At 46.9% G+C, this 26,440-nt stretch overlaps 1 protein-coding gene across 43 annotated transcripts in view; it reads left to right on the top strand.

The window, feature by feature from the left end:
- Slc12a8 (solute carrier family 12, member 8) overlaps positions 1-26,440 on the top strand; it is a 150,639-nt gene that overhangs the window by 89,920 nt on the left and 34,279 nt on the right. For 20 of the 43 annotated variants that reach the window (XM_087575618.1, XM_087575607.1, XM_087575592.1 and 17 more), the window contains 4 exon segments: positions 2,898-2,985; positions 4,830-4,917; positions 15,046-15,192; positions 21,866-22,487. In XM_087575618.1, the coding sequence (XP_087431744.1) occupies positions 2,898-2,985; positions 4,830-4,917; positions 15,046-15,192; positions 21,866-22,487 (945 nt within the window). 43 annotated transcript variants of the gene reach the window in all.

Raw genomic sequence — 26,440 nt, 5'->3', positions numbered from 1 at the left:
CAGGAGCCCCAGGGCTCGGTCTGTCTTCATCTCCCCAGGCTGGGATTACAGCTGTACAGGACTCTTCTCTGTTCCTCTGGGTGCTGGGTGCTCAAGCTCGGGGCTACTCTTCGTGTGTCAAGTTTTTCATGGACAGAGGTTCTTTACCTCTTCCGTGCCTCTCTCCCTCTCCCCCTCCTTCTCCCTCCTCCCACACCTCAGGCTACAGTGGGAGTATACCATATGCTGTTTCTGCTAAGCCTCTTTAAACAATGGCTTCAGCTACCTATCTGTCTCACAGCACATCCCACATTTCTCTGAGGCCTGGTACTTACTGACAGGCACACCACCATCCTCTTACTGACAGGTGCATACACCACCATCCCCCAGTTTCAGACGTGAGATAGTTACATAATTTTCGTTGCCCCAAACAAGTACTTATAAACATTGTTGGTTACATCTTTATTTATACCTGTCCTAGTTTGCTTTTCTGTTGCTGTGATAAAACATTCTGACCAAAAGGAAATCAGAGGAGGAAAGGGTTCGTGCGGTGTCTTAGTCAGGGTCTCCATTGCTGTGATGAACACCATAACCAAAAAGCAAACTGAAGAGGAAGGGGTTCATTCGATGTTCATCATCAAAGGAAGTCAAGACAGGACTCAAACAAGACAGGAACCTGAGGCAGGAGCTGACACAGAGGCCATGGAGGAATGCTGCTCACTGGCTTGCTTCCCCAGGCTTTCTCAATCTGCTCTCTTATAGAACCCAGGACCACCAGCCCAAGGGTGTCCCCACCCGCAGTGCCTGGGCCCTCTCCCATCAATGACTAATTAGGAAAATGTCCTATGAGCTTGTCTACAACTTGATCTTATGGAGGCATTTTCTTTTTTTTTTTACAGAGCTGGGGACCGAACCCAGGGCCTTGCGCTTGCTAGGCAAGCGCTCTACCACTGAGCTAAATCCCCAACCCCACAGAGGCATTTTCTTATTTGACATAAAAACTATCCAGTACATTTGACTTATACTTCCTAGTAACAGCCCACCACTGAGGGAACTGGAGGGAAGAACCTAGAGGGAGAAACTAAATCAGAGACCATGGGGGAGTGCTGATTACTGGCTTGCTTGTTGGCTTTGTAACATAGGCCAGGCCCCCTGGTATAGGGATGGTACCTTCCACAGAGGGCTAGGTCCTCCCACATCAGTTGTCAATCAAGATAATTCCTCACAAACTTGTCCACAGGCCAACCTGATTGAGGCAATTCTTCTGTTGAGGTCCTCTCTTCCCAGGTGACTTTAGGTTGTGCCAAGTTGGCAGTATAGACTATCCAGCACAATACCCTTGCAGAATCACTGGGACAAAAATGTATGTAGACCCAAGTCTTGGCCCAACATTCAGGGTTCTTTTGAAATAGAACCCTGTAGCTTTCTGGCCCCAAACTTCCCCTTGAATCTGCTTCCCTGTGTAAAGCCTGGCTTTGCAGTTTACTAAATGTGAGACTTTGGGCTGTTTCAATCAACTTCTTTGAGAACTTTTCTATAAAGTGAGAAAGTCGTTCCACTTTTCTGATGTGGTTGTTGTAAGGGTTAAACAAAAATAAAATTTGCATGAAGCTCTTACTCAGTGCTGTGGACTGAATATAAGTTAATAATGGTGGTATCAGACCTGTGTCATCCCTGAGTCCACTAAAATCCCCTTCAGGGACACTTCTGTACTAGTCACTGCTGTGAGCAGACACCATGACCAAGACAACTCTTATAAAGGACAACATTTAATTGGGGCTGCCTTACAGTTCAGAGGTTTAGTCCATTATCATCATGGCGGGAAATATGGCAGCATGCAGGCAGACATGGTGCCGGAGAGAGAAAATATATCTACACTTGATCCACAAGGCAGCAGGAAGAGAATTGTGAGCCACCGAACCTGGGCTTAAGCTTCTGAGTCCTCAAAGCCCACCTCCACAGTGACACTCTTTCTCCAACAAGACTATACCTACTTTTAACAAGGCCAGACCTTTTAATAGTGCCCCTCCCTTAGGGCCCATGGGGGCCATTTTTATTCACAATCACCATGATCCTTCACATAAAACCATGTCTCCCTGCTGTGTTGGCGTTTCATGGCCAAGTTCTCCATCAAACCAAGAGTTGATTGAGCATTCATGGTGACTGGGCCCTTACTCTACTTCAGAACACTTCTGTTCTGTTGAGTTGGTCCAGAAAGAAAACATCGCCCTCCTTCCCAGCTCTGTTATCAGTCCCTCACCATGACGGGTGAATTAATTTTCGTTATCTTTTGGGGGGTGGTGGATGGGTAGTTTCTTGAGACAGACTTTCTTTTCACTACGCAGCTCTGGCTATCCAGGACCTTGCCATATAGACTCACAGAGATCCACGTGACTTTGCCTATCAAGTGTTTCCACTGGTGCTCTTGGGACTTGAGGTAGTAGGGTAAAGAGATGTGGCAGAGCGTTCACCTCAGATTTTTGTCATTCGGAGCTCTGAACATGGCACCCGGTGCTGGCTGCTGGGTGATACCAGAAGTGCGTGAACCCTCGGTGAAATAGTTGCATTAGAAATCTGCAGGTCTTTTTGCCCTTTCTAAGCCACTTGGGCATGCCCCAGCTAAGCAGCAAGCAGAGCTCAGCATGGGGCATCGGGACCTTTGGCTTTAAGCACACCTCCTCATCCTTAACAAGTGATAAGGTGCTTTTGTAGCTGAGGGATTTCCTCCTCAGCACACAATCCACAAAGGTCCCTTTCATTGCCCTGTAGATGCCTCCCCAGTTGCCTGGGGAGATGGAGAGGGTCTGCATGCACTCCTGCAAATGGTAGCTTCCAGAAAAGGGCCTGGAAGGGAGGAAGGCACCACCCTGGGGAGAGCTACCCTGCCTCACTTCATCTCCTGTCTGCCTGTCTTTCAGGAGTCATGGCTGGCTTCAACATGGGAGGAGACCTGAGGGAGCCTGCTGACAGCATACCCCTAGGCTCCCTAGCAGCTGTTGGTATCTCGTGAGTTCCCCTCTTAGCAATTGGTCTGAGCTGGAGAATGGGAGAGAAAACCCAGGCAGAGGAGGGGACTGCCCCTTTTGTTCTGAGAGTGCCCTGGCTGTGACCAACCTCCTTCGTATTCCAATCCTCCTTTTTACACTCGGTGGGCTGGAAAATTTACGTCTGGTGGGTTCAGACGCTGTCCTTTCACAGCCCTGCCTGGGAATGCAGGGGGAGGAGGGGGTCATGAATGCAAACTAAATCCTTCCCTTGCCCCACCCCCAACCACCCTGCCTCTTCTCCTCCTTCTTTTGAACTTAGGGATTTTTTTTTTTTAAAACCACCGGGTTGCCAGGGTCATGATGGGAGCATGAAGGGGAAGCACGCTGTAATCAGAGACTAGAATCTGCATACCATTTGTCGGCTCTTTGACCTTCTATAAAAAAAGGGGGGGGGGGAGCAAGTGTGAGTGTATGTGCAAATGTGGGGGTGTCTACATGCCATATGTGCATCTTATGGTGCCTACATGTTAAGCAAGTAAATGTTAAGATGGGGCTCCCCCTCCATGGGTTGCTGGTTTCTGGAATTTTAGTTCCCATTACGCTACTGGCACCTGACTGACATGGCCTTGAGTCTATATTTTACCTTCTAGAGTCTTCCATTATTTCCCTTGTGCAGTGGGCATGAGGCTGCCTCCCTGCCTTCAGTGAATGGGTACAAAAATGCAGTAAGGTCAGAGGCAGAACCCTGGTGTGAGGCACTGACAGTGCCTGTGCTATTTTAACTATGGTACTTGAAAAATGTTAAAATATCTACCTGTGAATTTTACTGCCAGGAATCCATTGCTGCCAGCCAGGCCCAGGGTGCCAGGCCCTGTGCATGAAACAAGGAGGCAACGAAATTGTGAAGAACATAAAGAGAGAGCAGGAAGAGCTGAGTGTGAGGGAGGGAGGGAGAGAGAGGAGGTTCCACATGAGTGCCCTGTCCTGCTTTAGACAGAGCCAGAAGTCAGAGGAGCCTTGCTGTACTCTGTCATTGCCCAGATGGGAATGGATAGACCTCAGGGTACTATGACCTATTCACCCACACAGAACAGCTAGATGGCAGTGCCATTTAATTCTCCCTTCTGTGTCTTAGTTTGCTTTCTGTTGCTGTGATAAAACACCATGTGGACCTCGGGAAGGAAATGGTTTATTTCAGCTTACAGATCATGGTTCATCATAACGGGCAGTCAGATTGGAGGCAGGAGCTAAAGCAGAGACGATAGATGGAGGGTGCTGCTTACTGGTTTGCTCAGCTTGCTTTCTTACCCAACCCAGGACCATCTGCCTAGGGTTGGCACCACCCACAGTAGACTGGACCCTCCCCCATCAATCCTTAATCAAGAAAATGCCTCCTACACTCGCCTACAAGCCAGAGACATTTTCTCAGTTGAGATTCCTTTTTCTCAGCTAACACTAGCTTGTACCAAGTTGACAAAAACACTTAAGTACACTGTTACCTGTGGTCTAGAGACCACAGAGGCCTCAGAGGTCCAAGACATGACTGGGTAATTCTTCTTCTCCTGGAGGAAGATGGATGGGCTGTGGCATAGTAGGTCAACCCTGGCCAAGTCCTGGAAGCTGGGCTTCCCATTCCCCATTTCAATGCCCTTCTTTAATTTATCATTAAAAACAGTTACCTTGGTTTCTTTTTTACTAAGAAATACACTAGAAGAGAAAGAATACAAAATGTCCCTTCCCGATGTTCCTAGTTCCATGGCTCCATGGCTGGCTTTCTCTCATGACACAGGTTCCCATAGAAAACTGAAACTTGGTGGGGTTGGGGCTGGGCTGTGTGGCAGCTCTCTCTCTTGGGTTTTGCAGGTGGTTTCTCTACATCATCTTTGCCTTCCTGCTTGGTGCCGTCTGTACCCGAGAGGCCCTCCGCTCTGACTTCCTGATAGCTGAAAAGGTGGGTGCATCCTGTGTTGCCCAAAGAGCTTAATTGTTCCTCAAACACCCAACACCCAACGGCCTCCTTTTGTGACTCTGTCTGGGAATCTGAATTGCCTTTAGCCCAGGACGAAATCAGGTGGTGGTGGTGGGGCGGGGGTAGGGAGGTGGTTTCCGGTACAGGCATGTGGAGAAGGCACAGCCTCTCTCTATGAATCCTTACATTCAGATTCCAGAAATCAAAGAGGGACACAAATGCAGGAGACTAGATAATAGAGTCATCTTTCCATGTCAAAAATCAAGACAAATGGCAGGGCAGGCAGCCCAGGTGTTTAAATGCTTGCTGTGCAAGCCCACGACCCCCACTGGACCCCCAGAGGCCCCCACTGGACCCCCAGAAGCCTCCACTGGACTCCCACAAGATCCATGTAAAATGCTGGGTGTGCTGGCACAACCTGCAATTCTAGCACTGGGGAGAGGACACAGGATCTCTGGGGCTTTCTGGTCAACCAGCCTACTTAGTGATCCCAGGTCTCAGTGAGGGACACTGTCTCAAAAAAAGAGGAGGGCCAGCACTGGGCTAAGGTTCTTTCTGCTAAGCCCGAGGACCTAAGGTACATCTCCCAACCCACAAGCTGGAAGGAGAAGATGGGGATGTGTTCTCTCAGCTCCAGTTAGGCAAGGCTGTCGTGGAGAAAGACAGGAAGGCAGGCTGTCCTGGGAATCTCAGCAACTCTCGGTTGGTTTGGCTACAACATCTTTGTTTCTGGAGTACAAACCAGGTCAGATTAATGAATTCCTTGAGTTCCATCGATTCTTTACAGGTCTGGGGTCATGTGACACTAATGACACTTATTTGGCACTTATCACTTAACCTTACAAAAATTTGAATTGCTAAAGAGAAAAAAAAAACCCCTAAAACTCCTATGGTGCCCCAAGTTCACAGAGGAAAAGCAGGCTCTGAATTTCCCATTATTTTCTGAGAATGGTGACTAGGTAGGGAGAGTTTCTTGTGAATTCCTGCACTGTTCTCTGGGGTGGAGCCGAGCACACGGAGGCCGGTGATGGGAGAATCCTGACCAAGGAGACAAAACTACTTTCTAAAGATGCGTTTGAGGCTGATCTCCACATGCACTCGGGTCTCTTTTTGTAGTGAGTAGACTTCAGTGTAGGTGATAACTTATTTCTGGAGGTCATGACCTTAGAACAGAGGCAGGATGGGAAGGGAGAAGTGATCAGGTCATGAGAAGACTGGTCTAATGCCCCAAATCTCAGACAATGGGTTGCAAGGTTTGCTTGCAGGGAAGGTTTAGGAGAAACCTCTTATCTTCCCCTGTCTCCCTCCCTCTCTCTCCCTCTCCCTCTCCCTCTTTCTCTCACATACACACAGGCACACACACATACACACTCTCTTACACATGCACAGATACACATTCACGCACATACATGCACTTACACACACACACACACACACACACACACACACACACACACACACACACACCTCATGGACCTTTCTCAGTAGTGTGGCAAGTATGGGCTGCACATGAGAAACTGAAAACCTCAGGAAGTTACTGAATCCAGAAATGCTTCACCAGGGATACCTGCTTGTCTGTAGCTGAGGGTGTGTGTGTGTGTGTGTGTGTGTGTGTGTGTGTGTGTGTGTGTGTGTGTGTGTAGCTCTGCCTGCCTCTGAAACTGCTTCCTCTCCAGCAGCTCCCTCCTCAGTGTTCCCCTCATTAGACTGGGAGGCAGATTACCTGCTGGGTGTGGCTATTCTTCCTTTCCTCTGCTTTGGAGGGAAAGCTCAGCATGCTCAAAGGGGAGGCCTTGTCACCAAGGAAGCTGACCTCAGCATACATCAAAACCATCTCTAGAGGTGCTTGCTGCAGCCTCCATAGCCTTTATGGGTGGAAGGTCCTCAATCAGCAATAAACCTGCCGACAGAGAGGACTTTCTTGTGAGTGCCACTGGTCCAGAACAGTGACACAGGTAGGAAGGCCAGAGGGCAGCAGCCACTAGGCCATGCTTGACCCTGGTGCATGGGAATGTACACATGCTAGGGTGAGGAATGGAGATTAGAGGGCACACAGAGACCTTTTCCTGGAATAGGCAGTGAAGGCCCATGGAGAAAAGCAAGAGAACTCTTCTTGGTTCTCAGAAGATGCAGGGTGAACAGGGATGGACCAGCAAGGGAAACTCCAGGAGCAGAGCACCCCACCATTCTCTTCCCTCAAAGGATCACCCAAGATCCTTTCCCAGACCCTCTCTCCCCCAGTGTCTCCCTCTGGGTCTGAAGTGGCTGCAGTGGTAGGCACTACATTCAGACAGTTGGGCCGTGTGAGCCCAGAGATGCCAGTTTCTAGAGGTATCTATGGACAGTCCATCACTCTCATGTAGTTTTATTAAGCCATTCAGCTCAGGTTCATGTCTCAGATAGGTCTGGGGTCTAAGCTGGACTGCATCTGTTCCCCACTATCACCTTCAGATACGAGAGCAGCTGGCTTTGAACACGCTGTCTCTGCTGCTCCTTCACATGGCCCCACCCGTGCTTGCCATTGGAACGGTTCTCTTGGATGGCTCCCGGTTTTCTCAGTCCTTTACCATGTGTGCCAGGGCAGCTGGGCCACTTCTGTCTGGAGTCCCTGCAGCTTCTCTGATCTATTTCTAATTCTTTGTCTTTCCTTGTGAAAGAGCCTTTGAAATCACAGTGTGGTTATTAAAATTTAATCTATTCACACTCATCAGAGGGACATCCTTATAGGAGGAGACATTTATTTTAGAGTCACTTTGTCCCACCTTGTGTCCTCTGTGTTTAATTCAATATGAAAGTTGTCAATCCCACTATTGTCTGTGGTAGAGAATACTAAAGAACAGGAAAAAAAAATAATGTTACAAAAAATAAGTCTGCACACACTTCTGGAAGTGGGTGTTTATAACAGGTCAAGAGAACCAAGAATCCTAAGAAATCCCAGTTCCCAGGGTAAGAGCAAACGAGGTAGCGAGAAGACCCCAAAGAGTCTCTATTATGGGTTGAAATTGAACCAGAGTCAGCCCTAATCCTTCAGGCTGCTCGTGGCTCCAAGTATCCGGGGGACTGTGAAAGCCCGTGACACAGTTGTGTTATATTGCATGCCATCCCTGGGATGGGCAGAGCTTATGGCTGGTGAGTGCTGTAGGCATCTGCTCAGTGCCCACCATAGTACCTGCCACCAGCTGACCCATCCCTTACTCAGGTCGTAGGCAGCCCTGCCTCTCAGAGATGAAGCAGGATTTGCTCTTTTGTGGGCACTCACTGCCAAGTGAAGGTTGAATTTGGCTGGGGACAGAGGTCAATCTGCAGAGTAACAGGAATATTGGAAAACACATTTCTGGAAATGGGAGGTGGGAGGAAGCTGGGGATGTGGAGGCATTGCCTTCTTGGTTTACTTGAACTTGTAGGGGCATCAGGATGTTCCCCACAGTAACATCCAGGGGCCACAGGAATTAGATGAGGTCAAATGAGTCCCTTCTAAATGATGGCAAAGCCAGTCTTCCAAGAGAAGGGACATCTACTGAGGTAGGGGAGCCCTTCTGTGGCTGGACACAGTGGACTGCCTGAGGAGGACCAAGAGCAGAAAGCCATGTATAATATATGTAATGTAATTAATTACTTTCATGAGTAGTCACTGGAAAAATAACTAGGGTTGTTTACATCCATATAACATTTTAGAAAGATAGCTTTTGTGTGTGTGTGTGTGTTGGCATGGATGTTGCCTTTAATTTTTTAAGAATCATTAACACATATTTGCGCAAAATAAATCCTCATTCCCATGTCTACCAATATGTTTTAAGTTTTCATTAAAACACTAATGTGAAAATGACGTGATCCTGTGGGAGCTGGGACCGAAAGGGGCACGGTCTCCTCCTGCATCTGCCTATGCCAAGCCTGTTCCGTTCCAGGACAGACAGTAACCTTAGTAAATGCTGCCAAAATGCACGGGTGGGTGACAGCTTTAAAGGAAGAGCCAGGATTCAGCCGGGAAAGAGGAAAGGGCCAACATTTCAGTTAATTTGTAAAAATAGGCTGAATAACAGTTTTCTATTAAGAGTCGTAAGTGAGCAGACCATTCTAAACACAGTTCCTCAACCAAACGTAAACGAGCTATTATGCTTGGGCAGTCCTGGCTCTGACCCCAGCCCACAGGTTCTGGAGGAATCCCAGGATGAATCTGTGGGAGGAATCTGTGGAAGGAAGCCCAAGATGAAATCATCAGTGTCATGGAGACCATGGAGCCAGACACTGATCGAGTTCTTGGGGTCCAGCCAGCACTGGGGAGATGTAGACTAGGGTGTCTCATTCCCATGGATGGCCATGCTTTAAATGAAAAGAAAAAGTTACACAGAGAGAGGGGGGGCGGGGGAGACAGAGAGACAGAGCAAGACAGAGAGGAAGCTGCATACACACATATCCTGCATGCATGCAGTCTACACATTCAACCCCTAGTTTAAAAAAAAAATCAGAAAAAAATTTGCACTTGGCAGCTGGGTGTGCTGGAACCCACCTTTAATCTCACTCTAGGGCGGCAGAGGCAGGCTGATCTCTCCTGTGAGTTAGAGACCAGCCTGGTCTACACAGTGGATCCAGGATGGCCAGAGCTACAATAGCAAGACCCTGTCTCAATACTTCACCCTGAATTGCATTTCTTTCTAAACCTAGCTCTTCTCTTTATTAATCCCCAACAAATCCAACCATTTGCATTAGATATTATATGTCGTAAGCTAGAGGGCAAGTGACAGGTTGTAGATAAATTTTATCTGGATATTAGGCCATTTTATACCAGGCGCCTGAGCATCCAGAGCCACACATCCTTGGTGACTCAGAGCCCATCCTCTGGAGACGATAAAGGACGCTTTCCTAGCCTCCTGGGTCAGAAGCAGTCAGTTTTCCTCACACCGACTGCCCATTTGTATCATCCGGGAGACTTTTTAAAAATCAGAGCCTGTGTTCCGCTGAGGACTTCTTGAGTCAGGATCTCTGGGGCGATTCTGAAGGCTGAGAAGTGAGTCACTGAGTTAAAATTTCAAAATGCTTTAGGTAAAATTTCATCTCTCTCTCTCTCTCTCTCTCTCTCTCTCTCTCTCTCTCTCTCTCTCTAAGTTCCCAACATAGGATGTAAAGAAGATACACACAAAAAAATTACAGATGGCTCCTCTCAGAATGCACAGAAAAACAGCCACAGAGGGTTTCCCTAACGGTTGTGCTCAGATCATGTAAATTGCCCAGGCTTTGATAAGGCATCTGGTTGGCCAGCCTCTGCCTACAGGTGGTGGCTGAGACAGGATTCCACTGGACTCAGGGGAGTGCAGGGTGCGCTGGTGAGATAAGCCACAAACCTGATTAACCCTCTGGCAGGGGAGAGAATAACCCAGAGTGACAGGAAACCTTGACAACAATGATTTCTAATAATAAGGTGGGAAGGGAAGGGCAGGACACACCCAAGAAACCCATAACAGCGAAGCAAGAGGCAGAAGAGAGCCACCTGGCCTACAGGAAAAGCAGCCCACGGGGAATGAAGGGCAGTAAGGCTCTGTAGTGGACCATGTCGCCTCGTCCAGCCTTTGACCACTTCACCTCCCATCTTGCAGGCTGTGAGACCCCAATTTAATATTCAAAAGCCCAAAGGATCAGACCCTTTGATGCCTCTTTGCAGCCCTAGTAGGGCTCATGGCTGAGATTAGATCAATGAACACTTCATGTGTAATGAATGAATGCTAATGACGTGGGGAAGGTCATTGGCAGGGTGCAGGGTTCTAGGAACTGACCTGCTCCTAGAGAGGACTGTGAACCTCCAGTGTCCTCTAGATGTACTCACTAAAAAAAATATATCTATAGGGGAAGGGCCACATGCACAGAGGTCCGAGGACAACTTGCAGGTTGCAGGGCTCAAACTCAGGTTGTTTGGCTTAGCAGTTAATGCCTTTATCTGCTGAGGCATCTCGCAAGCCCTGTTGTCTGTAAGTGCTTTCAGATCAAGAATCCTGAGAGAGGTACAGGATTTATCGGTCAGATTATTTTAGCGATAATTTGTGACACAGGAAGTTGGTTAACGGGTCTTGGGTGCAGTATGACTAGACCACAGGGACTTATCCAATCGCTGAAACAAGGAAATAAAACATAGGTGTTCTAGTTTGAATCTCTTTTGTTATGGTGAAACACTGACCAAAAGCCACCTTGGGCAGAAAGTGTTTATGCCCGAAGGATTTGCCTACAGGATTTAGTCTATCATTAAGGAAAGCCAAGGCAGGGGCTGGGGATTTAGCTCAGTGGTAGAGCGCTTGCCTAGCAAGCGCAAGGCCCTGGGTTCGGTCCCCAGCTCAGAAAAAAAGAAAAGAGAAAGAAAGAAGAAAGAAAGAAAAAAAAGACAGCCAAGGCAGAAGCTTGAAACAGAAACCAGTGGAAAAACACCTACTTCCTGGCTTGTTCAGTGGTCGCTCAGGCTCAACTGCCTAGGGATAGCACTGCCCATAGTGGACTTAGTCCTCCTACATCAATTAGCAATTAGGAAAATGTCTCAGACAGTGTGATCTAGGTGGTCCCCCAATTGAGACTTCCTCACATAACTCTGGACTGTGTCAAGGTGACACCTGAAGCTGGGTAGGACAATGGGAGATGGAGAATCCTCCACAGTCAGGGGGCACGTGACAAAGCTGAAAGTTACATCTAATCCATCTGTTATATTTATGCAAATGAGCAGTCGCTGCACAGTTCCAACCACTACGTCCAGACTAAGGCAGTGTGGAGAAGGGCTGCCAGGTACCAGAAAGACAGGCTTCCTGAAGCCCAGACAAGGGTAGGTTCACGGCTCAACCAGGGGCACTACTGCGTAAACAGCAGTTGGTGCCAAGGAGAACAGTTTTGTCTTCTCTTGTTCTGCCTCTTGACACATGTGGGATATGTGGGCTGTGGATTACATTAATTAGTTAATTAATCAATCCGCCATTTATATATCTCTGTTGGGCACCGAGAACGCTGGAGTGAAAGATCATGAGGGTCCACCTAATTAAAAATCACAGTGGGTAGAAGAGACCGTGGTAGGCCTGTGGTAAGCCTCGTGACGCTGGAGAGCAGCCACAGGATGAGGAGAAGTGAGATGACTCACAGAGGAGATGGGGTTTGTGCTTGTCTTTTGTGTTTTAAGAATTTTTAAATTCGTGCGTATGCGCATGTACCCAAATGGGTGTATGTGCGCCATGTGCACGTGTGCACGCAGATGCTTGTGGAGGTCAGAGTCACATCCTCTGCAAGAGCAGTAAGCATTCTTGACCACTGAGCCATCGGTCCGCTGCCTTGTGCTGTTTCTTGATGTTCAGCGTTGAGCGATGGGCAGGTTAGGGAATGTGGATACAGGGTCCCAACAGCAAGTGTGACACTCCCTGCTCCCACAGGGTCAGGGGGTTGGAAGTCTTGTGACTTGGGGATGAGGGTTAGACTATCGGAGATGTCTCATTAGCATGGGGAGCCATTCCAGGAATCTCAGGTGCTAGCCGAGTGGGTTCTTATCAGGAGAAAAGAAGTTGAACCCTGTAATCTAACTAAGTCTATGGGACATTCTACAGGTAGAGGCATGTGAGGGTTAAGGTCAGAAAAGGGGGAAGCCCTGCTAGTGAAGGGAGTCCTCCATTTTGAACGGAGCCCAGAAGCTTTCAGACAATGCTAGACTTCGACCACAATCCTTAATTAGCAGGGCACCAGCAGGTGTTGTGTAGAGTGGGACTAAGGGACTCAGGGACATACAGAGTCTGCTTATCAGCCAATAGGAGTTGCCGTAGCTGGGGGTTTTAGGATCAGGGTTGAGTTTGTCACTCTGCTAGGGGCCTAGGGCATCATTCACAGGTACTACGAGATGCTGACTGGAATCATAGCCAGCCAACAGTTCTCAAAGTGTGCTTTCTAGCCACTGGCATCAACGTTACCTTGGAACCTTCTGGAAATCCATATTCTTAGGCACCTCTCAACGCCTCCTAAATCCAAAATGCCAAGAATAGGGCCCAGAAGCCAGGAGTTTGAGAGGCACTGCAATGAAGCCAAGCCTGCTCAGTTTGAGAACTAGCGTAGAGTCCATGTAAGACATGAACTAGCCTGAGATAGTGGGCTAAGGGGCATGGGCTGGGGAATGAGGAATCCGAGGCTGAGCTAGAAGAAGCAGAGTGTAAATAGCTGGAAACAGAGTAGGTGTGCCAGGGGAGTGGGAAGAGTCAAGCCATGGTTTGACTGGCTGGCACGGCATGCCTGTAATCCCAGAATCTGGGAGGTGGGGGTGGGAGTGTTGTGAATTAAGAACAACCCGTGCTTATAGTAACACTCCGTCTCAGAAGACAAAGCCAACCAACAGTGGTTAGACCCTGGGAAGCTCAGAGGCTCAGCTCATGCCCTGCAGGCCTGGGATCCATGCGAAAAGCCCAAGTCACATGTCAGGCATCCCAAGATTCCAGCAACAAAATGGGAGGTAGAGGAAAGAGACTCCTCTAGGAGCTTGCAAGTCATCTGACCTACAATATGCCTGCAGTGCGGAGGCAAATAAGAGAGACCCTGCTGCAAAGTGTAAGGCGGGGACTTCTGTTCCGAGTTATCCTCTGTTCCAGGTTACCCTCCAACCTGCATAGGCATACAGGGGCACAGCACACTCCTTCAAACAAGTAGTAAATCAGTAAATGTTTGTAAAATCTCTTCACAAAACAGTGTTGGTCTTCAGATAACTATATTAGTCAGATCCAGATCACTCTCACACAATGCCTGACACAATTAATTTATAAAGAGAAAGGTTTGGGCCTGTCAGATGGGCTCGACAGGAAACGAGACACAGTCAAGTCTAATGATTTTAGTTTGATCCCAGGGCTTACATGGTAGAAGGAGAGATCAGTTTTTACAGGTTCTCTGTCTGATACATTACCTGTTATGGAATCCCTCTCACCCCACACCTCCACACTAAATGAATAAAATGTAATAAAAGTCTTATGTTGCGTTGGTTTTAGGGGATTCCTTCTATGACCTACTGTTTTGTGCCTCTTGTAGGAATGCCATGTGGTAATGGCTGTGAATGTGTAGCATCACAAAACTGTTCTTCTCAAAGGCAAAAAGGAAGGAAGGGTTCAAGGCCCTTCAATCCCCCTTCAAGAGCACATACCCAGGCCTGAAGAACTCCCACTAGGCCCCGCCCTTGGTAGTCCCCTAATTGTTCCATAGGTTCTGCCTTTGGGAGGGGTGAGGGCAAGCCCTAGCACAGGAGCTAGTAGAAGTTTAGCAGAGCCGTTGTATCTGGCATGAGCCTGGAGTGACCTTGGCTTTAAAGCAGCTTTTCGTCAGAGATTGTTATCTGAGATTTTATGGGGTTACTCTTTTGAAGGATTCTCAGAGACTTTGCATAACTTAGTCTGGAGACATGCCTGGCAAACCAGGAAGTCTCTTATGGTTGAGACTTGCTTAGGTGATGGGTCTTTTAAAATAACCCCTAGACCCCTTAGTCTTAGTCAGGATTTCTATTCCTGCACAAACATCATGACCAAGAAGCACACTGGGGAGGAAAGGGTTTATTCAGCTTACACTTCTACATTGCTGTTCATTACCAAAGGAAGTCAGGCCAGGAAGCAGGAGCTGATGCAGAGGCCATGGAGGGATGTTACTTACTGGCTTGCTTCCCCTGGCTTGCTCAGCTTGCTTTCTTATAGAACCCAAGACCACCAGCCCAAGGACGGCACCACCCACAGTGGGCCCTCCCACCCTCGATCACTAATTGAGAAAATGCCTTACAGCTGGGTGTCATGGAGGCATTTCCTCAAGGGAGGCTCCTTTCTCTGTGATACTCCAGCTTGTGTCAAGTTGACACAAACCAGCCAGTACAACCCTGATCAGGTAAGTTTCGGTATTTGGAGATTGACTTGCTAAATGTGGCTTTTGGTGCAGCGATAAAAAGAGCTTCAAGGAGGTAAAAAGAGCTTCAAGTAGGCCGTCAAAGTCCAGTTCCTGAGAGGCTGATCCCCTGCTGCTGAGAAGCCTAATTTCATGTAGTGGCTCTCTTCAATTTGTCCTGTGTAACCCAGACACAGGGGCCACTGTAGGCCATTCAGGATCAGCCCTTGGTAATGGTGGGACATCTGCCTCACATAGGTATCTCTGGTTGGTTTCCTCTTCCTGTTGGGCTTGTACATCTCATCCCTGGCTTCCTGTATGGGGGGACTCTATGGAGCCCCCCGGATCCTGCAGTGCATCGCCCAGGACAAAGTGATTCCAGCTCTCGCCTTTCTGGGGAACGGGGTGAGTGCCTCATTTTGTTTACTTTCTCTCTCTCCCCCCTCTCTCTGTTTTTCTGTCTCCATCTCTGTCTCTCTGATGCATAAGCTTCTGATCGGTGTCTCTGGTCTCTAGGGTGAGACGAAGCGGGGCATGGAATTTGTATCTTTCAGCCCCGTCCTTGAGTGTGTTAGGTCAGCTGCTTACATAGAGCATCTTGTATGTATATCACAATGTATATCACAGGCATCACTGTGAAGCTGGGTCCTTCCTTCAGTTAAAATCATATCCAGGACCCTCCAAGGTTAGCATAAAGGAGAGAATTTCTTTCCTTGTTTAGGAAAAGAACAGGCCCTTGCAGCTCTGCCTTTCCCACAGCTCACTGTGTGGTAGTGGTGCTGATGGTGATGATGATGGTGGTGGTGGTGGTGGTGGTGATGGTGCTGATGATGTGATGATGGTGGTGGTGATGGTGGTGCTGATGATGTGATGATGATGGTGGTGGAGGTGGTGGTGAAGGTGGTGGTGGTGATGATGATGGTGATGACGGTGGTGATGATGGTGGTAATGATGATGGAGATGGTGGTGATGATGGTGATGGTGGTGGTGGTGGTAGTGGTGGTGGCAGCAGCAGTGGCAGTGGCTGTTTGATGAGGCCCCACACTATGGCCTATGGACTCTCTATGAACTATCATGTACCAAACTGTAACTGATACTGAATCACGGGGTTGAGTGACAGCTGGAATGGTAAAAAGAGGTTTTCCTGAAGTCCATTAGATATAGACACAGGGAATCCCACTTTTCTGTATTGTGGCTTGTAAGCTAAACTTAAAACTACACTTTGTTTTTGCATTATTAGTCCCTTCTGTCTCCAGCCTCATCCCAAGCCAGCTTACATCACCATAACTCCTCCCTCTCCATCCCCCTTTGGATGTTTGAAACAGGGTCTCACTAGGTAGCCCAGAGCTGCCAAATTTTGTTAGAATTCTCTGGTTGTATGTACAAATGTTTCTGGTTTTATTCATTTGTTTATTTATATGTTTGTGTGAGGGAGGGGAGGAAGAGAGAGAGAGAAAGACAGAGACAGAGAGACAGAGACAGACAGAGACAGAAACAGAGACAGATCAAGCACATGTAGATGTGGTCAAGAAGACCTATTACCAGGTTAACATTCCTGCTAGACTCCATCTAACAGTAGGCCAGGTAGGCCAGGCTTGCTATAAAAGGGACTGTTGGGCCTCTCTTCTCTCTGACCCTTTTCTCCTTTTTTCTCCTCCTTCTCTCTCTTCACCTGTTCTAGGTCCACCTCTTCCTTTCTCTCCCTACCCCCTCTCTCTGTCTTTCTTTTTCCCCCTCTCTTTCTCTGCCTTTATTCCCTTCTCAACTCCCCATCCCATGCCCCCAAATAAATTCTATTTTATATTAGACCCATCATATGTCTGGTACCTGGTGGGGGTAGATGCCTCAGCGTGGGCCCACTGAAGTACCCCCCTCCCTCTGCACCATGCACACTTTACAAACATATCAAGACCACTTAGAGAAGTCACCATGAGTGTCCTGGGGACCAAACCCAGGTTCTTTGGAAGAGGATGGAGTGCTTTTAACCACTGAGCCATCTCTCTGGCCACACCACCTTATTCTTGAAGCAAGGTCACTCACTGATACAGCTAGTAGTTGGCTAATGAACTCTAGGGATCCGTCTACACTGCAGCAGCCTATGCTGGGTTTCAGATGCAAGTCTCTATGTGCAGATTACTTGGGTGCTGGGGATCTGAATTCAGGTCCTCATGATTATGTGGGGGGTACCTACTGACTGAGCCGTCTCCTCAGGCTCCCTGCCTGGTTGTTTTCCAAATGGAATCTTTCCCTTCCTTATTTTCACACAACAGACAGTTCTCTCAGTATGTTGCTTATACCTTGCATTTTTCAACTTTCATATGTGGTTTGGAAATCCATCTTCTAGATTAATTTAAAGAGGGTTTTTCTCATTCTCTTTCTGTTATGTTTCTGTGACCTAGTTTATTTAATCAGTTCTCCTTCGACTGATACACGCATGAGTGACTTCCAGTAAACAGTGTTAAAGTGGATGATTCTTCCTCTCTGCTACTACGACTGTATGGGTATAATTACATCTGTACCGGCAAATGTTTTGACTCAGTCTTTGTGTGTGTGATAGTTTTTAAACCATTCTTTTACTTATTCCTGGCAATGACATACCTGGGTGCCAGGAATACAAGACACATACAAGATACATTGTATCTTGATCATACCCCCCTCTAACTCTCACTTCCTGCCCTCCTCCAAGAAGCCTCCATTTTCAAGTCTTTTCCTCTTATTTGTAACCCACTGAGGCCCATTAGTGCAGCCGGCTGGAGTATTGATGGGTCTTGTTGACCAATTCTGTGTAGGTAACTACAGTTGCAGTTTGTGAGCATGGCGGCTATGCCATGGCCAGAGGAAGGCATTACGTAGGACTCCTCCCCATCCTCCAGCTCTTACATTCTTCCCAACCCCTTTTCCAAGACATCCTCTTTGCTGTGATGTGGAGGGGTTGGTAGAGACATCCTGTTGAGGGCGGAACACTCAGAAGTCCCGAGTTCTCCTCACTGGCTGGTTCTGTATCTCCACATTAGCTACAGCTAACTGTGAAACAACAAACAAAACAAAAATAAACTTCTCTAACCAAAGTTAAGAAGATCACTGATACTTAATAACAAATGTTTATTATTATTTAATGCCCCTCCCCAATTGTGGTCCACAAAGAGATGGGGGTGGGCCCTAGGCATGACCATCTGTTGATGAGGAAGGCTGGCCAGGAGGTGGTGGTGCACACCTTTAACCCCAGCACTCAGAGGCAGAGGTAGGCCGGTCTCTGTGAGTTTGAGGCCAGGCTGGTCTGCAGAGCAAGTTCCAGGACAGCCAGGGCTACCCAGAGAAACCTTGTTTATGAATGAATGAATGAATGAATGAATGAATGAATGAACGAACAGCCAAGGAATAAAGAGTTCTAAGCCTGGCCTTCCTCATTATCATGTAGGTATGTTTGCCAAGGAAGGAGGAGAGACAGATTTGCTCAGATTTATGTTATTAGCTTGGTCCGTATACGTAAATATTTAGACACCGAGTATGAACCCCATTTGCTCTACTGCCTTGAGTGATGAGGGCGGTGGTAGGGAGGAGCAGATCTATGGCTCGTTGTTACGTGAACGGTTTTGCCCATGTACAGTGAGAAATGGTCTATCAGGAGGATCCCAAGATTTGTGTCTAATTCACCGTGAATGAAACTGAACATCTCCTCCTGTTACGTGTCTGTTTGTCATTTTTTTCCTGTCGCTGAGGTTGTTTTCAATTTCTAGAAGCTCCTTGCTAGGCAGATTAACTCTTCGTGGTCTGTATTACAGATGTTTCTCCGAGGTTGCCATGTGTCTTCTCACCTCAGAAGCTTCTCCGGTCCTAGACACGTCGTCACATATTTTGCTTACATTTGCTTATTTCCTTTCTAAATGGCAGAACACTAGAAACTTAGATACATTATTGAGGTACAGTTGACAAACACAATAGGAAAGTTCACAAAATCAATGTAAACCGTTTTAAGAATAATTATAAGGTAAGCACCCTGTAGCCTCCACCAAGGAACCCTGCCAGCCTGACCTCCCCACAACCCCTCACCAGTGAGGGCCCTCCCTCTCCCTCCACACCCCCTGACCTCTGTGATGAGCATCCTAGCTCTTTCGTCCCATGGTACACACCTTAGATGTGGGACCCGCAGCCATCTGCCCCAGAAAGTTTCTCTGCTGTTGATGCTCAGAAATTGCCTCAGAGAGTACCCAACCCCCAACCAAGGACACAAGTCTGAATTTCATGCAACAGAAAAGTCTTCTTCTGATTTCCCTCAAGCTGTTTTAAAATGCTAAGGCACTAGTAGCTCATAGCATAACCCGGATTCAGCCCGGGGACTGCAGCTTGCGACTCTGCTTCCTTAAGGTGTCTCTAGACAGCTTACCTGGACTTGAAACCTTCTAATATAGACTGGCCATTTCTTCTCTTTATTGTCTGGGGCCAGAAGCGTTTAAGATCTCAGAGGTTTATTTATTTTATATTTTGGGATATTCCTATGTGTATGGTATAGCACTTTTACACTCCAATTGTGTTTCATACACACCTAGCCATGCAGCCTGAAGGTAATTACACACAACATTTTTAGACATTTTAGGCATGAAACAAAGTTTCATGATGTGGGATTTCCCAATTCAATTTCCATGCTAATCGAATACAGAATTTTAGAATTCTGTCATTTCAGATACAGAATTTTTACACTGAGAACACTCAGTCTGTATATGGAATCATGTGTGTGTGAGATGTGTATGGTGCGTGTAATGTGTGTGTGAGTGTGTGTGAGTGTGTGTATGTGTGTGTATATGTGTGATGTGTGCGTGCGATGTATATGATGTGTGTAATGTGTGATGTGTGTGCATGTGTGTGTGTCTGTGTGATATGAGTGTGAGATGTGTATGGTGTATATAATGTGTGTGTGTGATGTGTGTGTGTGTGCAATGTCTGCAATGTGTGTAATGTATATGATGTGGGTAATGTGTGTGTATGTATGCGTGATGAGTGTGTGTGCAATGTGTGTGATGTGTATGATGTGTATAATGTGTGTGATGTGTGTGTGTGATGTGTATGACGTGGTAATGTGAGATGTGTGTGTGTGTGTGTGTTTTTAGCTATTCCCCCTCCCCCATCCGTATCTTTGTGAGCATCTTCTTCCTCTGTGCTGTAGTAGAGCCTGTTATTTGGGGATGCTGTGGCTGTTGCTTGTGCTGGGTGTAAACTTAGACTAGCCCAGACTGCACTCCCATTACTGGAGTGTCTCGTCTGCTTGATGAGCCTGACCTCAGTTGGTGACCAGCCTCAGCTGTTTTTCGGGGTGTTTGTCCTAACTGATGCCGCTATACAGATGGGAGAGCCATTCGAGTCCTCTGTGTTTTTACATGTTTGCCGTGCTCATGAGTATTGAATGGTGTCTCACTGTAGGGTACATTTGTGTTCTGATTGCTGATGAGATTGGTTGTCCTCTCACATGTTTAAGTCTTTGACGAGGATCTTTTACTCATTTGGTCCAGTGGGCTGCCTTTTGAAAAGGACTTTTATTCTATGACACATTTATTCAGTGTGTGTGTGTGTGTGTGTGTGTGTGTGTTACTTTAAACTACACCGTGTGTGTGTGGAGATCAGAGGACAGCTTTCAGAGTTGGTCCTCTCCTCCCACCGCGTGGGTCCTGGGCTCCAGCTCAGGCCGTCGGTCGGGCTGGCAAACACCTTTAGTTACGGAGCCACCTCGACTGCCCTGTCTGTCTGTCTGTCTCCAGTTATGCGGAGGGATTCACTGTCTGTCTTCCATACAGTTGTCCAGTCTGTGGATTCTGGTCTCTTGGTGGAGAGCGGCTTTCACTGGCCCATTTTAACTGTTCACCTCAGGGTCTTGGCCTAGACTAGCATTTTTGGCAGCTCACTCGAAACTTCTTTTATAGTTGTGAGTTTCTAAGGACTTACTTTATTCATAGCATGCTATTGTTAGAATCTTCTACACTACTTTAATAAATGCACCCAAAACTAATTTCCAAACGTTATAAAATCCTTCTCTTCCTCCTTCCTTTTCTCCTTTTTAAGGATTGTTCTGGAGAGGGTCTCAGGCCAGCATGGGTTCTGATCCACCCTTACAAGCCCCAGTTGATTCCAGAGGAGTGCTGGACGTGCTGCGTACTGGAAGTTCTAAGCTGGGCAGTGCGGACATAAGGCTGATGTTTGACGTCATGAGTGGGGTGGTGGGGGTGGGATGGAGAGTGGGGGGTAGGAGTGTAGTGAGTGAGTTTAGGTGGAGAAAAGAGATAGTCTGGGAGACGAGGCAAGGAGGCTACTTTAGATACAGTCTCTGAGGCATGGGGCGTGGGCTAGGAGGCTGAAAGGGAGCAGCTGGGGAAGAAGGAGGCAAAGGAAGAGAAGCCAGGTAAAGGGGCAGCTGAGTTGAACATAGATCCTCAGAAGAAGAACATGGAACTGAGATGTGAACAGTGCTTTGGCCCCAGAACCATATGAGTGGCTGTGATAATTTCTAGGAGAGGAGAGTGTAACTATGTGTGCGTGAGCGCATGCACATGTATGTTACCAGAATTTTCCTGCTATGTCTTCTGGGTTCTCTCTCTCTTTTTTTTTTTTTTTTTTTTTTTTTTTTTGGTGCTGGGGACCGAACCCAGGGCCTTGCGCTTGCTAGGCAAGCGCTCTACCACTGAGCTAAATCCCCAACCCCCTGGGTTCTCTTAAACAACTTGACCCTGAGCTGTGCACCCAGCCTGGGGTAAGTGGAGGAGGTCAGTGTTTTGGAATCAATAGGGGCTTTCTATTCGGGGGAGTTGCAACACTAAGACTTCCAAAGTTGTTCTGCGTTCCATGTTAATGGTGATGTTGCCTGAGGCCTCTGGTGTTCAGGAGCTACTGGGTCTTCATGTTTGGCTTATGCTATTGCATTGACCCCACGAGAGTTGGGTATGATTTTTCCAAGTTTACAGGTGAATAATCCTCTGGGGAGAAGTTCCTGAGGTGTTACATTTGATTTTTATCATTTAACTATAAAGTTTCAGAACCTTTCTATCTGAAATTTCACAATTCTGCATTTTTGTTGTTGTTGTTGTTCTCATAGAAAGGGCCAAATAAAACACCCGTAGCAGCCATCTGCCTGACCAGCTTGGTGACCATGGCCTTTGTCCTTGTGGGTCAGGTGAATGTTCTGGCGCCCGTGGTCACCATCAACTTCATGCTGACCTACATCGCAGTGGACTACTCTTACTTCGCCCTCTCCATGGCTCACTGCGGCCTCGCCCAGTCTCCTGAGCCCATGCCCAGACAAGGCCCGGATGCTCTGCACTGCTCTGAGCACCTGCTCCAGGACAAGGCTCCCAGCTATGGCTCAGACACCCCTGCCGGAAGCCTCTCTGAAGGTACCCTGCTGGAGTTCACCAAGGACATGGATCAGCTCCTCCAGCCAATAGGGGGACTTGAGAGTCAGCCTAGGTCAAGAGAAGTTAACCAGGTCCTAAAGAGTCAGAAGCACAAGTGTAAGAAAGACGCCAAGCAAACCCTACAAGATAGCTTCCTCTTGGATGCTGAGTCTCCTTTGTCCTTTTCTATGGGGGCCTCTGAGAGGTTGTCGGTTGCCTCCTGTGGAGAGCAAGAGTCCTATCAGAACCAGCAGACTTCTAGGAGTGAATCACATGACCATCTTGTCCCTGATCTGTGTACCCAGCCTAGAGCGAACGGAGAAGGTAAGAGCTTTGGAATGATACTGGGGCTTCCTACTTTGGGGTGTCCACCAGTTGCTTCAACTACCCAGTTATTACAACCCAGGTTTCATAATTTTTGGTAATTTTAATATTTATTTCAAAATGTTGAAATTTAAATGCCAGTTAAATTATTTCCAATTCTACCCTGTTATACATACACTAGCTAATTTTAGAAAGAGAAATTTCTATCTATGTGTATGAGAGCTGGGAGCCAGAGTTAGAAATTGAATATCATTGTCCTTTCGCTCAGGGTTCAGCAGAAGCATAACCCTGGGAGTCAGACTACGTTAGCCTTCGACAAGGACGCCTCTTCCCGCTTGCTAAAGGGCTCACTCAGTTTGTCCGCAGAAGAGAACTCTCCTAAACCAGGCACCATGGGAGGAAGAAGGGATAGTAGTTAAAGAAGTCTAGCTTTCCTTAAATCTCCAAGCTCAAAGTCATACAGAAAGCTATTGTAGAACATGAGAAGTCCCAAGAGACAGAGGAAACATTATCTTGAGGACCTGCCATGTCCTAGGAGATTTATAATCTGCTATAATTTGGAATGTCACCTAATGTCCCATATTAAATGCATGGTATTACTGTAATATATATATATATATATATATATATATATATATATATATATATAAATGGTTTGTTTTATCCTGCACTACGTCCAGCACCGTAGTGCCCCAAGATATCTGGTACCAGTCAGCAAAGCATCTCACCCACTGTGCTCCATCCCATATCACACGGCCAATGGCTACTCTCTGAGCCTGGCAACAATCTCTTTACCTGTCTAGTTCCCAAGGCAGGTTGTCCCCATGCTAGACATATACATCCCAATTCTGTGGTGGGCTAGCATGTCTAGACACCACACACTCTCTTGAACTTAAATCGCCATGTGAAAGAGCACACAACACAATAACCTCCGATCCAATTGATAAGATATAATTTGCTCATCTAGACATACAAAGCCCTGTACACATCCATCCCTTAAGAATATTCATAACAATCTATAAATGTACAGAGAGGAATCTTAACATCCGCCTCCATGTTCTCTCAGCTGCTTCTCTTTTCTCTTGTTCCAATCTCCTAATCTCCTCTCTCTAAAACTTTTCTCCCGCCCATCCTTCCTTCTTGTCCAATGACAGGCCTCATTCTATCTTGTACCTGCCTTCACCTATATAATGACATCATCCTACAGCATGGCCCTAGAATGGTACTATTGGGAGGTAGTTGAACTTCTAAGAGGAGGAGCCTGATGGGAGATTTTTAGGTCATTGGAAGTATGCTTGTCAAGAGGGTTTGGGGCTGCTGGTACTCTCTCTGCTCTCCCTTGGTCTCTGGCCTACGATATAAGCAAGTTTTATTCTATGACATGTTCCCACCATGGCATGCTACCCTACTAGCAGGCACAAATCAGTGGAATCAACTAATCGTGGACCTCCAAGACAGAATAAACCATTTTGCTTTAAAATTTCTTCTCACTCTGAAAGCATGCTTGACAAAACAACTTAAGGGGGAAAGAATTTATTTGGGCACACCATTACAAAGGTTTCTGTCCATACTCACAGACCCCCATGTGCTTGAGCCTGTGGCAAGGTGGCATCACAGGAGAAAGGCATAGGAGGGGGAAGAGGCTTACCTAATGGCATTCAGGAGGCAGAGAGAGGAAAACATAAAAGAATCAGGGGCCTAGTAACGCACCTCCTCCAATCAGGACCCATTTCCTAAGAGCCCATTCACTATGGACTCATCACCGATTTAATTGATCCAGTCACCTCCCAGTAGCTCTGCCAGGCTGGGGCCAAGCCCTCAGCACGTAAGACCTTTTGGAGGACACTTCCTGTTGAAATTGTAATTGATTGAGTTGGTTCTCTCAGGTATTTGTTACAGCGACAGAAACGGACTTACACGCGTCTATTCCATGCGGTGTCATAGATACCAGAATCTGCCAGTTTACAACTGAAGACTTCCGGTGGGGTCATAGAGAAGTTTGAGCAGATTCTTTGCATGACTTGATATTACCTCCAGGGGACTGTGCGTGTTTGATGTCTAGGCTCTTTGTATTTCCTCATCTCCTAAAATCTGTACAGGTAGGCATGAGCAGAGGATGAGACAGAAGTCATAGAAAGAGAAGGCTAAAAAAAGCATTTTGTGTTCTCCTCCCAACTAAGTTCCCCACTTCTAACTGGGTAGAACACTTTTTGGTGGTAGGAGTGTTATTAAAATGTAAAGGATTATTATTATTATTATTATTATTATTATTATTATTATTATTATTATTATTATGGTCTTTCGGGACAGGGTTTCTCTGTTATCCCTGGCTGTCCTAGAACTCACTCTGTAGACCAGGCTGGCCTCGAACTCACAAAGATCCACCTGTCTCAGTCTCCCCAGTGCTGGGATTAAAGGCGTGTACCATCACCACCTCGCTTCATTATTTTATTTTTATCAAAATTATATGTGTATATTTTAAGAAGCCAAATGGCATTCTAAAATGTCAGGAACAGTGGTCCCCACGTTCCCATACTATCCTCCCTTTACCCTCCACTACCCCCAATCCCACTCCCAGAACAAAACCCATAAAACTCAGCCAAAATGCTTCTTCTACTGTTAGCATTTCAGTGGTTAAATATTATCTGTATTGCTTTTTTGTTTGTGCTTTGTTTTATGAGACAGAGTCTCATTGTGTAGCCCTGGCTAGCCCAGAACCTGTAGACCAGGCTGGTCTTACACTCACAAAAATCCCTTGCGGGGTTGGGGATTTAGCTCAGTGGTAGAGCGCTTGCCTAGCAAGCGCAAGGCCTTGGGTTCAGTCCCCAGCTCCGAAAAAAAAAAATCCCTTGCATCTGCTTCAAGGATGCTTGGGATAAATGTGTGTCATCATACCTGGCAGATTACAGATGATCTCTTTATCATACATCTCTTATCAGATCTAGGAAACAAGACCTTTCCTGGCTATGACAGTATAGTGAACTTTTGTCCCTTGGTGCTTTTGGCCGTCCATCACTGAGTGTCCTTTCTGTGTTGAGGAATTTCCAACACTATGAATCTTGGGGGCAGGCAGAGGAAACCTTTCACACTCAAACTATGGGTATTAATTATACTTCATGATATAGCATCTCCTGTAGCCAGAGTTCAGGTGCAAGACCAAGGCTATGCCAACCAGACAGATGCTCCTTAGACTTAGAACTGCAAACTAGGAACTTAAGAAATGAGGACACCGGGATTGGGGATTTAGCTCAGTGGTAGAGCGCTTGCCTAGGAAGCGCAAGGCCCTGGGTTCGGTTCCCAGCTCCGAGGAAAAAAAAAAGAAAGAAAGAAAGAAATGAGGACACCGGGGAGCTCTCTGGAAGTATGCTGGAAGGTGCAGGACAGTTTCTGCAGCAGCTGTGTTCCCATACACTGTTGTTCTTGAGTATTAGTCTGGCTGCAGAGTCCCGAACTCACTCTCTAGCCTTTTTAGCTATTCTCAGAGTTCCTTTAAACATCATCATCATCATCATCATCATCATCATCATCATCATCATCATCAACAACAACAACTTGTGGTTAAAATGCACTCAATATATAATCACTATCCGTGCCATTTCTAGTATGCAGATCAGCGTTATTAAATATGTTTATGTTTAAGTTAGACAGCTATTACCATGATCATGCCCCAACTTTCCTTGTGATAAAACTGAACCTGCATCTGTGAGACAATTCCCATTCTTCTCCAGTGACCTCTCTTTTCACGGTTGGGGAATATACCCTGGATCCTCAGTGCTGGAATGATGACTGTGTGGGTTAGTTTGTTGGTTCACTTGAGTCAAGTAACTTTAATCCCAGCATTCAGGAGGCAGAGGCAGGCAGGTCTCTGAATAACAGCCTGGTCTACACAGTGGGTTTAGGACTGCACAGAAAAACCCTGTCACAAACAAACAAACAAACAAACAAACAAACAA

Source organism: Rattus norvegicus, chromosome 11 (genome assembly GCF_021556685.1).
Source record: "Rattus norvegicus strain SHRSP/BbbUtx chromosome 11, alternate assembly SHRSP_T2T, whole genome shotgun sequence".
Lineage (NCBI taxonomy): Eukaryota > Metazoa > Chordata > Mammalia > Rodentia > Muridae > Rattus > Rattus norvegicus.
The sequence above is the reverse complement of the archived record's forward strand: the minus strand, read 5'-3'. Positions and strand labels throughout refer to the sequence as shown.